Raw genomic sequence first — 18,339 nt, 5'->3', positions numbered from 1 at the left:
CAATAAGTGCTGAAAAGTTATACTTTTAAGCACTAAAATGGGTGCTGAAAAGTTGAACACTTGTTTCGAAAAGCAACACTTTTCAATATTTTTTAGATTTAAACGATTTATTAACAAAATACATGAAAATTTTACTTAAAATTTCACTCAATGGGTGTTTTTCGGAATTGCAAAAAATGTTGTACGGAACTCGTTGCAAAACTTGATTTATTCAGCACTCTTCGTATTTATCCAACTCGGTGAACCTCGTTGGATAAATGTACGACTCGTACTGAAAAAATCCTATTTTTGCAACTTGTTGCATAAACTACTATTTCACTGTTATTTTATGTTATTTTATTTTGACTCATCAATTCTGTTTTATGTTTTATGTTTTATGTTTTATGTTTTATGTTTTATGTTTTATGTTTTATGTTTTATGTTTTATGTTTTATGTTTTATGTTTTATGTTTTATGTTTTATGTTTTATGTTTTATGTTTTATGTTTTATGTTTTATGTTTTATGTTTTATGTTTTATGTTTTATGTTTTATGTTTTATGTTTTATGTTTTATGTTTTATGTTTTATGTTTTATGTTTTATGTTTTATGTTTATGTTTTATGATTTATGTTTTATGTTTTATGTTTTATGTTTTATGTTTTATGTTTTATGTTTTATGTTTTATGTTTTATGTTTTATGTTTTATGTTTTATGTTTTATGTTTTATGTTTTATGTTTTATGTTTTATGTTTTATGTTTTATGTTTTATGTTTTATGTTTTATGTTTTATGTTTTATGTTTTATGTTTTATGTTTTATGTTTTATGTTTTATGTTTTATGTTTTATGTTTTATGTTTTATGTTTTATGTTTTATGTTTTATGTTTTATGTTTTATGTTTTATGTTTTATGTTTTATGTTTTATGTTTTATGTTTTATGTTTTATGTTTTATGTTTTATGTTTTATGTTTTATGTTTTATGTTTTATGTTTTATGTTTTATGTTTTATGTTTTATGTTTTATGTTTTATGTTTTATGTTTTATGTTTTATGTTTTATGTTTTATTTTTTATGTTTTATGTTTTATGTTTTATGTTTTATGTTTTATGTTTTATGTTTTATGTTTTATGTTTTATGTTTTATGTTTTATGTTTTATGGTTTATGTTTTATGTTTTATGTTTTATGTTTTATGTTTTATGTTTTATGTTTTATGTTTTATGTTTTATGTTTTATGTTTTATGTTTTATGTTTTATGTTTTATGTTTTATGGTTTATGTTTTATGTTTTATGTTTTATGTTTTATGTTTTATGTTTTATGTTTTATGTTTTATGTTTTATGTTTTATGTTTTATGTTTTATGTTTTATGTTTTATGTTTTATGTTTTATGTTTTATGTTTTATGTTTTATGTTTTATGTTTTATGTTTTATGTTTTATGTTTTATGTTTTATGTTTTATGTTTTATGTTTTATGTTTTATGTTTTATGTTTTATGTTTTATGTTTTATGTTTTATGTTTTATGTTTTATGTTTTATGTTTTATGTTTTATGTTTTATGTTTTATGTTTTATGTTTTATGTTTTATGTTTTATGTTTTATGTTTTATGTTTTATGTTTTATGTTTTATGTTTTATGTTTTATGTTTTATGTTTTATGTTTTATGTTTTATGTTTTATGTTTTATGTTTTATGTTTTATGTTTTATGTTTTATGTTTTATGTTTTCGATCCTTACTAGGTATTTTGATTATTATATTTTATTTATATTTTATTTTATTACATTATATTTTTGGTCTGATTTGGCAGAAATACCATTTGGAGTGATTTTGAATCAATATAATCAGAAATAATCAGAAATGTGAGTTTATGAAATGTCGTCATAAAACAACGTATGGAAATTTTAGTGCGCGCCTTTGCCCACCAATTTTTTTTTTGAAAACAGATTATAATAAACAAGAATAGAAGGATTTTGCAACTAAATTTTCGAAACTCATTTATTTAGTTTGCGTTTTGACTGAAACAGCCGAAATAAATAATCTGTCAAAAACTAAACCATGTAAAGTAGGGTAGATGTCCCTATTTGGGCCTAATGTTATGTTTCAGCCCGAAAAACTGAATCATTTTTGCCCTTATTTTGGGTCTATTGCTCTGAAGATGCTACCTTTAATGTACCTATTCAAATTACCAAAAAATAAATCATGTGTAACATCGAATTAGAAAATGAGCCTTATTTTAAAGAATAATTTAGTGGACCAAAACGTAAATCATTTTCCTAAATGTCGTCATGAACGTACGACCAATTTAAGGGATCAATACGCAGGCATTCAAGTAAAAAAACCATAATACAACCCAAGTTTACAATCTACACGTCAGACCACATAAATACTATAAACGATGCATCGTACCAGACACCTTCAAAGATGCAATTTACGTGGGTGCATTTCTCGCGTGGTATAAAAGCTACAATTTCCAGCTTGTAACGGCTCATTGATTCTAGGAAGCTAACAGAGTCAAGAGCGTGTACCAAAAAAAAAATCCATGTGTTTCCCTTTTTAAGTAAACTGATTCCAAAGCTCCGCAATGACTCCAAAGCGCAATCCCGGCTACGGGTTTCTGTACCTGTCGACAACTGTTTTCCTGTTCTTGATGATTTCGGTTCCGGAACCTATGGATGCCAAGAGAATCTGTGGCCGCGAGCTGGTCACCACGCTGTCGATGCTGTGCGAAACTTACCCAACGCTTTCGGCAACGGTTTACAACAAACGAACTAAAGGTAATTTGAATTTGGTGCATGTGCTGTTTGAGGTTATGTCACACTAACACGTGTTTTCTTCTTTTCTAGTAAATGACGTTGATTTTGGCGATTTCGATGCAACGATGTTCAAAACTTGGCCTTTTAAAACCAACTATGATCGCGTGGTTGACGAGGTGAAGAATTTCAAATCGAACGAGATGTTTCCGGAGAACTATCCGAAAAAGCATTTCTTCATGTTGAAGGGAACCGCAGACGGCGGAGATGTTCCGGAAACGAAGGAAGCCCGCCTTCGAATGGTTAAACGTGGAATCGTTGAGGAATGTTGCCACAATGCCTGCTCGTTCGAACAGATGAGAGCATATTGCCTCAGTTAAACTGGGTGAGATGTTAGGAAGGAGAAGAAAAAGCTTAAAAATGTGAAGAAAGTTCTGCCTTGAGTTCCAGTGTTTGTAACATTCTAAAATATTCCACGCGACGTGAAAACATTCAGAGTGCAAAGGGTACAAATTGTAAATGTTTCGATGTAGCAAAGAATATAAAAAATGCAAAAAAAAACATCAATCATGAAATCTATGATGACCTCTGCCTTCTTCTTTCAGATTCCGAGCAATAATTTGGAACTAAAAATAAAATACAAAAAATCAGAAATACCGTAAACTGGGGTGACTTTGATAGCCCGGGGTGACATTGATAGAAATTTGATTTGGCCACTAATTTTGATACATCCAATATAACAGTCACATTTTTGCTTATATGTTCGTTAATAAGCTATCCCTTAATGCTTGCTTACTCATAATTCTCAAAAATGTTTGGATATTAATTTGAAGGGCATTTTAAAAACCTATCAAAGTCACCCCGGGCTATCAAAGTCACCCCAGTTTACGGTACATAAGAACAAAAATACATAAATACAAAAATACAAAAAAAAATGAAGCGCCAGATTTTGTGTCTCCATAAAATTTTGCCAGCTGTCCATACAAAATTGTCAAGTCGAGGAGAAATTATAACGGGGAAAACTAAAACAAAACTCAACGATTTGTAGGACTTCTAAAGTGCGATTTATTTCTCTATTTCTCACCTAGTAAGACCTCACCAAACCAGCTAAATAAAGTTCTTAAAAGTTACATTAGTTTCCTTTCGAAATGCCGCCTCACATCCCTTGACCCTTCTGCAAAGTCTGGGCAAATCGCGTCGCAATGAACAGCGAAGTGTCGATGAAGCGATTTACGCAATTGTTCAAACAGGTCTCCGTCCGGGAATCCAGCTTGTTGCTCGGCTTATCCATGCACTTTTCCCAGCAAATATCGTTGAATTCGTGAATCTTAAACAGAACAAAGTTTTTATCTCAATTTTAAGGATCATTCCAAAAAAAAACACCAACCTGGGCACTCAGCTGAGCCTTCTGTTTTTCGGCCATCAGGAAGTCCTGCAGCTCGGGATCTACGTTCTTGCCGGCGGAAGCAGCGTCAAAGTCGGCCATCGTGCTAGAACGGGCAAAGATTTCGTTGTTCCGGTGGGTTAATTCTCGAAATTTGAAGCCGGTTCTGCGACACAGAGAGTGATGCGTGATGCAATTCGACGATGTTTCACCAGATTGACAACAGCACGCGCGTGTGAAATGAGTTCTCCGTTGCGTAACTGAACTGTCAAACCAATGTTATCGTTTTGCTGTCGTGCTGGGGATTTGCACGCTTAATTGATTTGAATTATATTTTCAGTGTTGTTGGGGTTCGGTAACATGGAAAAACAGGGGGATGCCAAAAGGCAGCCAAATTGGGATTTCTGCCATCTAAAGCAAAAAACTCGATTTTGTCAAAAGTGGATAATAGCGGATAATAGCCTAGATAATAGTAGTTTTTCAATGATGGGCAGTGAAGCCCTAGGTAAATTTGTATGTACAACGGTAAAAAACACAATTGTAAGGGCACTTGTATGAAACGCCAAAACACGCGCCTTCCAAAAGGATATTGTAGATTTTGAAGATTAAATTGTGTTCTCAAATTGTAACATGAATTTTTAAATTACCATTTTGAGTTTTTTTAATTTAGAATATTTTATTTTAAATTAAGAATTTAAATTTTGATTTTGAATTTTAATGTTGAATGTAAATTTTGAATTTAAATTTTGAATTTTAATTTACAATTTGAATATAGAATTTAAATTTGGAATTTAAATTTAGGATTTAAATTTAGAATTAAATTTCAAAATTTAATTTTTGAGTTTCAATTTAGAATGTAAATTTTGAATTCAAGTTCATTGAATTATGAATTTAAATTTTGTATTGAAGTTTTGAATTTTGAATTTGGATTTGAAATTTAAATTTTGATTTAAATTTTTATAATTTTTTTTTTAAATTCACATTTAAATTTTGAATTTAAATTTTAATTTGAAGATTAAAAACTATTGTAGATTATTGTTATCGTAGATTTTAAAAACTAAATTGTGTTCTCTAATTTTAACATGAATTTTTGAATTTTAAATTAAGAATTTAAAATTTGATTTTGAATTTAAATGTTGAATGTAAATTTTGAATGTAAATTTTGAATTTAAATTTTGAATTTAAATTTTGAATTTGAATTTTGAAATGAAATTTTGAATTTAGATTTTGAATTTAAATTTTGAATTATTATTTTGAATTGAAATGTTTAATTTAAACATTGAATTTCTATTTTGTATTGGAATTTGGATTTATAATTTAAGTTGTTATTTGAATTTTTACTTAATTTTTTTCTAATTTTATTTAAATTTGTATTTAAATTTGCATTTAAATTTTTTTTTAATTTTTTTTTAAATTTGTGTTTAAAATTCTATTTAAATTTTCACTAAAATTTAAATTTTGAATTTTAATTTAAATTTTGTTTTTAAATTTTTATTTGAAGATTCAAAATTTTATCTCAATATAAAAAAAAACCAAATTAAAATTCTAAATGGAAATCCTAAAAATATTTTTTTAAAATTTTAATTCGAAATTAAAGTTTAAAATTTCCTTGAAAATTTAAAAAAGAAAATTAAAGTTCAAAATTTTATTTCAGTTAACTCCAGTTTAGGTTCAATTGGGTCCGAAAATGAAGTTTAAATTTGTGGTATTATTGCTCATAACGGTAAAGCTTATTTTTCTGAGTAAATTGACCCTTTGAACTACCGCAAAGGATTTAAAATGTATTTTAAATTGAATTTAAAAAAAATAATAATTTCACGGTCCTTCTTGACAGAAAATTAACATTGGACTTTAGTACCCAATTAAAATTTAAATAAAATATTAAGGCACTATATTCAAACTCAATATTTAAAACCAAAATTTAAAATATGTGTTCTAGGTTTCAATTTGAATTTGTATTCTGAAATACGAGTTTAAATTTAATTTCTATTTAAATATTCAACAGTTAAATCAAACTCAAAATAAAAATTTTAATTGGTATTTATAATTGAGATATAAATTTTAAATTTAAATTTTACAATCCAACAGTAAATTACAAAATGTAACGTCAACAACTAAAATATAATAACAAAATTACATGTTATGAATCAAATTTCAAGTACAGTTGATAATCTAGATTATCCGAAGGCCTCGGAAAAATTTCTCTTCGGATAATCGAATCACGAAAAAAAATTATTATATGCACTTATTTTTTGTCGAGTCTACCCCTGAACTACACTTAAGTGATTATTTTTTTTAATCCAAGATGGCGGCGAAATTCTTCTTCTAATTTATACACTCAAACCCCGATGGTTTGACACCAACTGTTGTCAAACGAACGGGGTCACTTTTTAGTTTGACACCCCTTTTACACGGAGTTCAAACACACTACCAAAAGTTTGTTTTGATAGTGTGCGTGAGCGCCATGTAAAAAGTGACAGTTGGTCACTTTTTAGTTTGATTTTGACCAACCAACGGGGTACAAACTAAAAAAGTGTCAAACGATCCCACATTAACTCAGTGCGGACGTTACGCATCGGCGGCCGTTACTGATCGTGTGGTCCGCCCTCGAACCGCCCTGGCGGACCGAGGGTGGGCCGCCTGGGCGGTTGAAATTTGACATTTGAAATTTTTCAATTTCGTCCGCCCTCCATCCGCCTTGGCGTGCCATGGGCGCATCGCCTGGGCGGTTCAAACTGATCGCTGAAATGTTTCAATATCGTTCGCCCCTCAATCGCCGCGGCGAGCCAAAGGCTGATTGCCGTGGCGGTTTGCATCTGAAGGAATTTATTTCGAATTTGACATTTCAGTCAGTTTTCAACGAGCTTTGGTGGGTGTTGTTATTTAATCGGCGGCTGCTGATTTTCGTTGTTAAGTTTGTGTTGGGAGAAGTGTTGTGTTGTTTAGATTGTTTACTTATGTAAACAAACAGTTGAAAGTGCGTTTGAAATAGTGATTGAAGGTTGTTTTGCAAGAATAATCGTTATTGTTGGTGTAATTTATGTGACACCCCTTATAAATATTGTTGGCAGATGTGCAAACATTTGGAATACTTAGAATTTGATGTTTCATTGTTGTTATGATTTGATTTGTTCTTATTTGTATGTTTGTATGGAAATTTGGTGTACATTTTGGTAAAAAGTATATCTTTCCCAGGGAAACCTCTTGAAGAGTTTCGAGGTGGCATTTACAAAGCGGATTTTGTGCCAATGTTTACTCAATTAATGTTAATGTTTTTTTGTGTGAATGTTAAAACTCCAAAGGTTGCGGGTTCTGTGCCAGCAGTGGAGGTAATTAGTGGTGCAGCAGCGATTTTTGTCTTTCTTTTGTTTGACGTTTTTTAGGTGTGCATGATGCAGGACATGAGTAGGAAGTAATTTCAATTATTTTCAATTATCAGTTTAGCGGCAACAATATCATTTAAAATTTTGTTTAATTTTTTTTACAGCTTCCTGGATCATTTATAAATGAACTGCTTATATGCATTTATCTATTCTTTATTTGATTTATTTGAATGTTTATATCATTCCTATTCCTTGTCCTTTTTTCTACCATTCCTCCATACCATATATGATCAAATTTCATGGACTAACGACAGTTACTGAAATAGCAATGAAACCATCTGAAGAATTTGTCTTTAAAATATAATTATCTTTCTTCCAGCTTCCGGGAATCTTCTTCAATTTTAATGCCTACATTTATCTATTCACTAGATGATTTATTTAAATGTTTATATCCTTCCTTATCCTATTCCTTTTCTTTCAGCAATGGAACCATCTGGAGCATTTGTCTTTTTAATTATAGTTGTTTGTTTTGCAGCTTCCCGGAATCATCTTTAAATTTACTGCTTATTTGTATTTATCTTTTCACTGTAAGATTTATTTTTATATTCATATCTACCATTCCCCCATACAATATATGATCAAACAAGCTCTTCCCGGCAAACTTCGTCCTGCCCTTTTTTGGTTTCCTGACGTTTCATGCTTGTTTGCTTATTCAGCCTCCTGTGATCAAAATTTGATTTTACGTAACTTTTCCCATACAATCTGCAGCTTTTCCGGAATCGGTTCCAGAGTGGCCAAAGTGTCAATTAGTTAGCGTAAGAACCTTCCTTGGGCTTATACGAACCCAACGCAACAAAGAGCACCTCGATCCGACGCTCCGTATTGTTCTGATTCGCGTTCGAACAAAACCGTCGAATTTTTTATATATATATAAGATTGAATGACAAGAAAGAACATGGGGTGTAATCTACTAGGATACTTTCTTCGGATTAGCTGCGCTTGTGTTTGATTAGATTCGAGTATGAATTGTTAACATTCAATACGTTGCCTGTTTATATGTAAGTACCAATAATACATGAACATTTTAAATAATTTAGTTTTTAAGAATTAGTTAAAGAATTATTTTTATTTGCAGGAAATGGAAAATCTTCGCAACAAGTTGGCTTATCAATAAATTATTTTGTTTCTTTATTTTTTTCATCATTTCACCTCAGTGAACTAACAGCGCACGTAAGATGTATTAAGAACAAAATTATTTTGAAACTTATGTTTTTTTTTTCTTCATATTTTTGCTTTATTTCTAAATTTCAGCACACAAGAATCTACAAAGATCTGCGTTTCTATATAAGGCACTTTGTGTTTTTTTCAGTTTTAGATGAACTTGAAAAAACACTATCAGAATCCTGAAGGAACCTGAACGGGTATTCTGCTTGGGCGGATGAAATATGTGTGAATGGCGAATCGAGGGCGGGCCAAGGCGGTTGGGGCTTTTTGGGCGGATGAACATTATATAGGGGGCGGATCGGGGGCGAGCCGCTGGCGGACCAACCTATAGGGGCGGTTGAACCGTATATGAAAGGCGCATCAAGGGCGAGCCAAGGCGATTGGGCCTTTTTGGGCGGATGAATTTTATATGGGGGGCGTATCAAGGGCGACTCGCTGGCGAACCAACCTACAGGGGCGGCTGTACCGTATATGAAAGGCGCATCAAGGGCGAGCCAAGGCGGTTGGGGCTTTTTGGGCGGATGAACTTTATATAGGGGGCGGATCGAGGGCGACCCGCTAGCGGACCATCTTACAGGGGCGGCTGTACCGTATATGAAAGGCGCATCAAGGGCGAGCCAAGGCGGTTGGGGCTTTTTGGGCGGATGAACTTTATATAGGGGGCGGATCGGGGGCGACCCGCTGGCGGACCATCTTACAGGGGCGGACGAACCGTATATGAAAGGCGGGTCGAGGGCAAGCCACGGCGGTTGGGGCTTTTTGGGCGGATGAACTTTATATAGGGGGCGGATCGGGGGCGACCCGCTAGCGGACCATCTTACAGGGGCGGCTGTACCGTATATGAAAGGCGCATCAAGGGCGAGCCAAGGCGGTTGGGGCTTTTTGGGCGGATGAACTTTATATAGGGGGCGGATCGGGGGCGACCCGCTGGCGGACCATCTTACAGGGGCGGACGAACCGTATATGAAAGGCGGGTCGAGGGCGAGTCACGGCGGTTGGGGTTTTTTAGGCGGATGAACTTTCTATGGGAGGCGTATCGAGGGCGACCCGCTGGCGGTTGAACCATACAAAACGGCGTATGTGGGGCGGATGAACGGCGGGTGAAACATTTCAAGGCAAACCTGGGCGACCCCGGGGCGAGTCGCTGGCGGACCAACGTCACGATAAAAAAACTGATCGTGCGCCAAATTGTTGCAAATTTTATCCGCCAGCGGGTCGCCCGTGGTCCGCCAAATCAAACGCTGGCGGATCGCCAGAGCGGTTTAGCGGTCCGCCTGCGAACCGCCAGCGGGCTGCCCAGTCAATGTGGGATAAAGTGACCAATCACCGGGGGTTTTGTGTATTCAATTTAAAAAATATCATTAACGTGAAGACTTCCATCATTGTCATGATTTTTCGTTCAAAGATATAAATTTTGCGTCGCTTTCAATATTTTGACAAAATTCCTTCAACAAGTTGTTTAGAATACTGCCCTACACATGTTGATTCCTTTTGGTAACGATTATCCCATTCCATGTAAAGTTATGGAAATCGTCATTAATCAATGATTGCCAACTAGGACGTCAATGACTGTACCACAAAATTTTATAAATTTTGAAGCACAATTGATTTGGATCAAAAATTTCTTCAGTGGCTTCAAAAAGGCAACAACCGACACATGCTGATTCCTTTTGGTGCTGAAATTCGTTAAATTGGATTTAATACAGAATATTTTATAGTGATGATCACTTCTCTGCAAAAATGATCAACGGCTTCATCTTAAAACATTAGAAAATGTGGAAAATGTTCAAAAGGAGTGTAAAAAATTGATTACATTTTTTTAAGCGCGTCTTAAAAATGCATAAATCGTAAAAAGCTAACACCATGAACATCCCTAATGCAAAAACGATATAATTTTATCGTTTTATTTTCCTTCACGACAGAACGCTCGGCTGTGTTTACAAACACAAGTCTCCTCCTCCGTTGCTCTGGAACGATCGCGCAATCCACCCTTCGGCCTTTAAATCGCCCAGAAAATGCCCTCCAGCCTGTAAAACGACAGCAGCAGTCCTGTTTGCCGTTCAGTGTGTTAAGTGCAAGTGTCCTCAGGTGAAATGGCCACCCGCGAGAACCGCCTACGGAAGCAACCCTGCTCGCTGTACAATTCGTGAGTTTTTTTTTCTTCACTTTCCCTTTACCTGATTAATGGCTTATGTGACTTTTCTCCTCTTGCGTAGGTGCGTGCGCTTTGTCGCACGCAACTTGAAAAGGTACAAACACGCAGAATTTTTGGACCGCATTCCGCCTATGATCAAAAACTCGATCATAGTGAACGTGACCCGTGCCCAAAAGGGCTTTCACGACGACGAGCTGCTCGGAATGTTGCTGAACCGACAGCTGACGCGGATCAACCTGTCCAGCTCGACCATTACGGACGCAACGTTGCTGGCACTGGCAGGCCAGTGTCCGAACCTGAAAAGTTTGATTCTTACCCAGGGCGAGTACCGATTCACCGGAACGGGCCTTGCGGCTGTCGTCCAAAGCTTTCCCCTGCTGGAACAGCTATCCGTCAAGGAGTGTGACCTCGTAGACGATGGGTTCGTGGCCGACCTGGCGCACAACTGTCCGCAGCTGGATCTGCTCGATCTGGAATCTTGTGCTCACGTAACGGACGCGTCCGCCGAGGCGATCAAGCCGCTTCAGTTGACCAAGCTGAATCTGTCGCGGACAAAGATCTCGGACGAGTTTCTGAGCGCGATTGCCCACGAACGGTGCGGCGGAACGCTGGAGGATTTGAATGTGGGCTACTGTAAGATCTCCGGTGCGGGGCTGGGGAAGCTGCCCTGGGAGACTATCAAGTACATTGGCTTCGAGGGCTGCGAGGTGGATGGTGAGTAGAAGGATTATATATTCTAGAAAATCATTTTGATTACGGACACGCTCCTTAATTTATTTCAACTGCACGATTCCATTATAACCAAAGTACTCTGTCGTTATTGAAGATAATTCGATGAGAAATCATTTAATACATCAATTTATAAGGAATTTATTCAACAAAACCTTCTTAGGCCGTATCAAAACTTGTAGAAGGTGTTATTGGTCCAACAGTGTTAAGGAGGCATTAGACTATGCCAAACAAAAAACAAACTCGCAATCAAAGCAAAATATATGCAGGCTGACGTTTCTGCAAATAAATAAAGCTGTCAAAAGTGCGAGTTTGTTTGTTTGTCATAATCTGATACCTTCTTAAGTATTCACAAATTTGCACAGCTTTTTTGAAAATACCTTTAATTTTAATAATTTGAAATATGAGCATCAAACGACGCGAAGAAACGGTCAAGGAAAGGGTAAGGAAAAAAATCAAATATAAAAATATTCAAAGCGAAAATTTAAAAATTCAATATTTGGAATAATATGAAATTTAGAAATTGAAAGATACAACTCACATAAAATTCATAAATTCACAAATGTAACAACTTAAAAAATGCAAAATAAAAATAGAACTGCTGACTATCAAAACAACGTAATTGGGCCAATGTCGAAATGTGAACAAAGAATCCATCCTGCTAGTTCCTAATGTAAATATCAAAAACGAATCTCGAGGTTTCAGTACTTTAGAATTTAAAAATTGGGACCATTCACTGTTAATATTAGAACTTAGGAAGTTTAAGAATTTAAAAGATTGTTTAAAATTTTCGGAATATGAGGAATTTTAATTATAAAATCTTTAAGAATTTTATTTTTTTAAGAATTTTATGAATTGTATTAAATTTTTGATTTTTAAGAATTTTAAGAATATTATTTTTTTAACAATTTTAAATGTTTGAAGAATTTTCAAAATTTCAAGAATTTTAAGGAGTTTCAAAGTTTTAAGAATTTTAAGAATTTTAAAATTTTTAAGAATTTTTAAATTTTTAAAAAAATTTATATTTTTGAAAATTTTAAGAATTTTTAGAATTTTAAGAATTTCAAAACAAAAAATAAGAATTTTAAGAATTTTTAGAATTTTAAGAATTTTAGAAACTTTAAGGATTTTAAGAATTTTAAGTGTTTTAAGAGTTTTAAGAATTTTAAGAGTTTTAAGAATTTTAAGAATTTTAAGAATTTTAAGAATTTTAAGAATTTTAAAAAATTTAAGAATTTTAAGAATTTTAAGAATTTTAAGAATTTTAAGAATTTTAAGAATTTTAAGAATTTTAAGAATTTTATGAATTTTAAGAATTTTAAGAATTTTAAGGATTTTAAAAATTTTAAGAATTTTAAGAATTTTAAGAATTTTAAGAATTTTAAGAATTTTAAGAATTTTAAGAATTTTAAGAATTTTAAGAATTTTAAGAATTTTAAGAATTTTAAGAATTTTAAGAATTATAAGAATTTTAAGAATTTCAAGAATTTTAAAAATTTTAAGAATTTTAAGAATTTTAAGAATTTTAAGAATTTTAAGAATTTTAAGAATTTTAAGAATATTAAGGATTTTAAAATCATAAGCATTTTAAGAATTGTAAAAACATTAAGAATTTTGAGAATTTTACGAATTTTGAGAATTTCAAGAATTTTAAGAGTTTTAAGAATTTTAAGAATATTAAGAATTTTAAAATCATATGCATTTTAAGAATTTTAAAAACTTGAAGAATTTTTAGAATTTTGCGAATTTTGAGAATTTTACAAATATGACGAATTTTAATTTTTTTTAAAGAATTTTAAGAATTTTAAGAATTTTAAGAATTTTAAGAATTTTAAGAATTTTAAGAAATTTAAGAATTTTAAGAATTTTAATAATTTTAAAAATTTTAAAAATTGTAAGAATTTTAAAAAAAATTAATAATTTTATTCTTTAAAGAATTTTAAGAATTTTAAGAATTTAAAGAATTTTAAGAATTTTAAGAATTTTAAGAATTTTAAGAATTTTAAGAAATTTAAAAATTTTAAGAATTTTAATAATTTTAAAAATTTTAAAAATTGTAAGAATTTTAAAAAAAATTAATAATTTTATTCTTTAAAGAATTTTAAGAATTTTAAGAATTTAAAGAATTTTAAGAATTTAAAGAATTTTAAGAATTTTAAGAATTTTAAGAATTTTAAGAATTTTAAGAATTTTAAGAATTTTAAGAATTTTAAGAAATTTAAGAATTTTAAGAATTTTAAGAAATTTAAGAATTTTAAGAAATTTAATAATTTTAAAAATTAAAAAATTGTAAGAATTATAAAAAAAATTAAGAATTTTAAGAATTTTATTCTTTAAAGAATTTTAAGAATTTTAAGAATTTTAAGAATTTTAAGAATTTTAAGAATTTAAAGAATATTAAGAATTTTAAAATCATAAGCTTTTTAAGAATTTTAAGAGTTTTAAGAATATTAAGAATTTTAAAATCATATGCATTTTAAGAATTTCAAAAACTTAAAGAATTTTTAGAATTTTACGAATTTTGAGAACTCTACAAATATGACGAATTTTAAATTTTTTTTAAGAATTTTAAGAATTTTAAGAAATTTAAAAATTTTAAGAATTTTAATAATTTTAAAAATTTTAAAAATTGTAAAAATTTTAAAAAAAATAAGAATTTTAAGAATTTTATTCTTTAAAGAATTTTAAGAATTTTAAGAATTTTAAGAATTTTAAGAATTTTAAGAATTTTAAGAATTTTAAGAATTTTAAGAATTTTAAGAATTTTAAGAATTTTAAGAATTTTAAGAATTTTAAGAATTTTAAGAATTTTAAGAATTTTAAGAATTTTAAGAATTTTAAGAATTTTAAGAATTTTAAGAATTTTAAGAATTTTAAGAATTTTAAGAATTTTAAGAATTTTAAGAATTTTAAGAATTTTAAGAATTTTAAGAATTTTAAGAATTTTAGAAATTTTAAGAATTTTAAGAATTTTAAGAATTTTAAAAATTTTAAGAATTTTGAGAATTTTAAGAATTTTAAGAATTTTAAGAATTTTAGGAATTTTAAGAATTTTAAGAATTTTAAGAATTTTAAGAATTTTAAGAAATTTAAGAATTTTAAGAATTTTAATAATTTTAAAAATTAAAAAATTGTAAGAATTTTAAAAATTTTATTCTTTAAAGAATTTTAAGAATATTAAGAATTTTAAAATCATAAGCTTTTTAAGAATTTTAAGAGTTTTAAGAATTTTAAGAATATTAAGAATTTTAAAATCATATGCATTTTAAGAATTTTAAAAACTTAAAGAATTTTTAGAATTTTACGAATTTTGAGAATTTTACAAATATGACAAATTTTAATTTTTTTTAAAGAATTTTAAATGTTTTAAGAATTTTAAGGATTGAAATGTTTAAACATTTTGAGAATTTTTAGGAGTTTTAGTATTTTTTAATCTCTGCATTAATTTTTTTTTTCAAAAAGAGTATCGAAACGACTCAAAGTTTTGCATTAAATTAGAGTTTTTTTTGTTATATTAATCAAACAACACGTTTTAAAAAAATGCCCTCCCATCGCAGATCTCGAGTTCATCGGCATGAACAAGAACCTCAAATACATCCAGTGGACGATAGCCAACTGATGGATATTCCGCCACGCCCAGTGGTCCTGCAATATTTAACCAACGAGCGCGTGATTCTTATAACAGATGACAAGAGAGAGAGTTTAATTTTTAATATTTTTAACTAACCCATAACGAACAAACCCCATACTAACTTACCTATATTTATATGCTGATCGTCTGAGACGATCAGACCCTTTGTTTTACAACTCCAGTGTGTTCCCATACTAACAACGTCGTGTTTTTATTCGTTTGTGCGTTCGTTTTATAGAGTTACTACTGCTATTACTACCAGTGTGATATGTGACACATACTAATCCCAGTTTTGAATGCACTTCGGATTCCCGATTTTAGGAACCTTACACCAAAATACGAAAACGATTTGAAAAACATGAAAATCTCAAAGCAATTACTATATATTTATCCTTATCTAAATATATATTATATACAAAACTAAATACAACTCACAGTATTCGTACTACTCTCACTTTAAATTTAATGCACTCCAAGCAAATAATGTGGACAAGCGTAATGAAGAAAAATTAAATAGGCACTCAAAAGGCACATATTTTAATACTATTTATCGAGACTACAACAATCTAAATTCAATCATCGAAAGCTAAATAAAATTCTGAATCGATAAGAAAAAAAATGCCTACGAAACAAAAGAAATATATTTTAACAGCACAAGAAAACAAAAACCATTGATAGTGAAACATTTTCGAGGACCAATCACTCTATTCACTCTTCTTCCTAACTATCTTTCTCCCTTTCAAATTTCATGAAAAATACACCAAGAAAAAACTACGGCTTGAAAATGTTCAACTTTTAATATTTTTTTAAACTGTAAATAAGTAATAAAAGTTGACCACTTTTTTTCGCCACCGTTTTCTATTACAAAAGAAACAAAGGAACCCCTATTCAAATCACAAGTTGCCCAATTTTTAAAGATTTTATCAAAAACACAACAGAAAAAATCAACCTACCAAAACCGAAATATGATAAATGAAGACTCCACTCTGAATTCTCTGCAGTAAAAAAGAAAACTAAAGGAAATTTGATTCATTTGATGACCAATCTTTCAAAAGAATCCTGAAAAAACGTGTAAAATTAACCGCAGCGATGATTCGTTGAATCACGATGAAAGTGCGTCAAATGTGGCTAATTTCCGACAAAACGTTTTGTTTTTTTTCAGTGTTTGAATTTTTAAAAACATCTATGTAATACAAAAAAAAACTATATTCAAGGACCAGTGGCTAGCAAGCAAACTAACTCTAGAACAATAGCACGCGCGAATAGGCTAAACTAAATACAACTATATTAAAACTTTTAAAAACCCTAGGCAAGTAAAAGTGATAATCGCAAGCATTTAGTACGGAGCAACTATTTGATCAAATCAAAAATATATACTACAAATAAAATTATAATCTTACAAAGTTTGACCTAAATTTATAGAGTGTGTATTGCAACAAATCTAAACTGTTGGGAATTTAATTAACTTACTTTTCAAAAGCAATTAGAGCATAATTCAAACACTATATATGCTAACCAATCGTCACACAAACACACTAACGCCCCTTCTCCTATTGTTGTGGATGTTAAAAACTTCTAACGTGCTGTCTCTCTGTTAGTTTAACAAACATTAACTTTACCTAATTGTAACTGTTCGAGAAAGACGGAAGGAAACAAATAACACATTGAAATTATAACACCACAAAAACGAAACAAAACTAAAAACTAAAACGGAATTTTAGCGCCAGTAGTTTTGAAGAGGATCAAAAAGTAGAGAAAATTTTAGACGCGATAATCAAATGGATTTATACAAACAAACAAAGCAGCTAGCCGCACGTTCGAGCCCACCAACAGAAAGGCCGAAACGCTAATTGACCACAATTTTAGATACACTGCTGTTATTAAATATATTGAACAACTAAGAAGGTAAATTATCTAAGCACTAGTCCAGCAATCGAGCAACAACCACTCAAAAAAAAAAACACATTCACACTTAAAATCAGCTGATCGTACTATCTAGTTCCACAAAGCTAATGAACTTAGGGAAGCAATAACTTACACGCATACTTATGGAATCAAATAACATTAATACTAAATTTAAATACTAATACTATCGTTAAGCTGTAACTAATCGAAAAAATTAAGAGGCTATGTTTGAATTATAAGCAACAACAACAAAAATCACTTTAATGCAATATATTTACACCCCTAATTAGGCACCGCGTGTCGTTTGATCACTTTCAATAATGTTTGCAATAAAAGCACATTCGTACCACATTCTTTTTTTTCTCATCACTCTTGAATTGCAAAAAAGAAAAATCGAATTATTAATGTTTGCATTTTTTGACACATTCGCATCGATTTAGACGTACATTTTGAAAAACAATAACCGTGTAAAACAATTTTACATCAAACAAATGTCACAAAAACCTCTTTTTGAAAATTTTAAAATTATAATCCAACTTATCGCAAAAAACCAAAACACCACATATTTTTGCAAATGTCCGAGCAAACAGGAATTAATATACATAATAAAACCCATTCTGTGTGTGTGTGACGTCAGATTATACAAGTTAAAGTAATGTGTGGTATTTGTTCAGTGTTTTGCATTGCCGCGGGATCAGAGTTGGAATTGTTCAACGTTGCGAACAAAAATAAAGAAACGATCCGCATAAACAACCCACAGATCTTGATTTCTGCCTTTTCCATACCTGGATTCGAACTGATGACCTTTAGATTGCGAAATCGACCTAAATTTTTTTTAAAAATGTTAATATTAACTGTTCTAAAGATTTTGGAACTCCCGGATTAATTTTTTGAAAAAGTTTGCTACAATTTGTATCAGTAACGGTGAATATTTCTTAACTACCCTTGACATTTTCAGTATGAATCTTCAACGTAAAAAATATGTTACTTGTGCAATTTTCTGTCTTAAAAAAACAAATACGTATTTTAAATGTTTTAAAATCAAGCCCAACTTTTTTAGTGAAGTCAACCACGACCTTAGATATTTTCAAATATATGTTTTGAAAATATACCAATCAGTAAGAAAAATAAAGCTAAGGCTATTTCATTTTTTCCTGGCTTTTGTCTCCTTCAAATATTAACCAAAAAAATCAAGTAAAAAAAACTTGTCATCTGAGCAATTTTCTCCAAATACCGGAAATGGTTTTTATTAGTATTTTCTGATTT

At 30.7% G+C, this 18,339-nt stretch overlaps 3 protein-coding genes across 3 annotated transcripts; 2 read left to right on the top strand and 1 right to left on the bottom strand.

Annotated features, from left to right (window-relative positions):
- Positions 1 to 2,524: 2,524 nt before the first annotated feature.
- On the top strand, positions 2,525 to 3,286 carry LOC120421839 (insulin-like). Its single transcript, XM_039585122.2, has 2 exons — positions 2,525 to 2,746; positions 2,816 to 3,286. Exons 1-2 carry the CDS (start codon positions 2,554 to 2,556, stop codon positions 3,100 to 3,102), a joined length of 480 nt encoding a protein of 159 aa, XP_039441056.1. The 5' UTR covers positions 2,525 to 2,553; the 3' UTR covers positions 3,103 to 3,286.
- Positions 3,287 to 3,763: 477 nt separating this feature from the next.
- LOC120421840 (mitochondrial import inner membrane translocase subunit Tim8) lies at positions 3,764 to 4,350 on the bottom strand. The gene is made up of 2 exons (XM_039585123.1): positions 4,110 to 4,350; positions 3,764 to 4,049 (listed from the first exon to the last, which is right to left on the bottom strand). The coding sequence occupies exons 1-2, from the start codon at positions 4,206 to 4,208 to the stop codon at positions 3,879 to 3,881; spliced, it is 270 nt and encodes an 89-aa protein (XP_039441057.1). The 5' UTR covers positions 4,209 to 4,350; the 3' UTR covers positions 3,764 to 3,878.
- Positions 4,351 to 10,587: 6,237 nt separating this feature from the next.
- Positions 10,588 to 16,972, top strand: LOC120421842 (F-box/LRR-repeat protein 2-like). The gene is made up of 3 exons (XM_039585128.2): positions 10,588 to 10,799; positions 10,870 to 11,522; positions 15,095 to 16,972. Exons 1-3 carry the CDS (start codon positions 10,747 to 10,749, stop codon positions 15,154 to 15,156), a joined length of 768 nt encoding a protein of 255 aa, XP_039441062.1. The 5' UTR covers positions 10,588 to 10,746; the 3' UTR covers positions 15,157 to 16,972.
- Positions 16,973 to 18,339: the final 1,367 nt, after the last annotated feature.

Source organism: Culex pipiens, chromosome 2 (assembly GCF_016801865.2).
Source record: "Culex pipiens pallens isolate TS chromosome 2, TS_CPP_V2, whole genome shotgun sequence".
Classification (NCBI taxonomy): Eukaryota; Metazoa; Arthropoda; class Insecta; order Diptera; family Culicidae; genus Culex; species Culex pipiens.
This window is presented reverse-complemented; position numbering and strand designations above follow the sequence as displayed.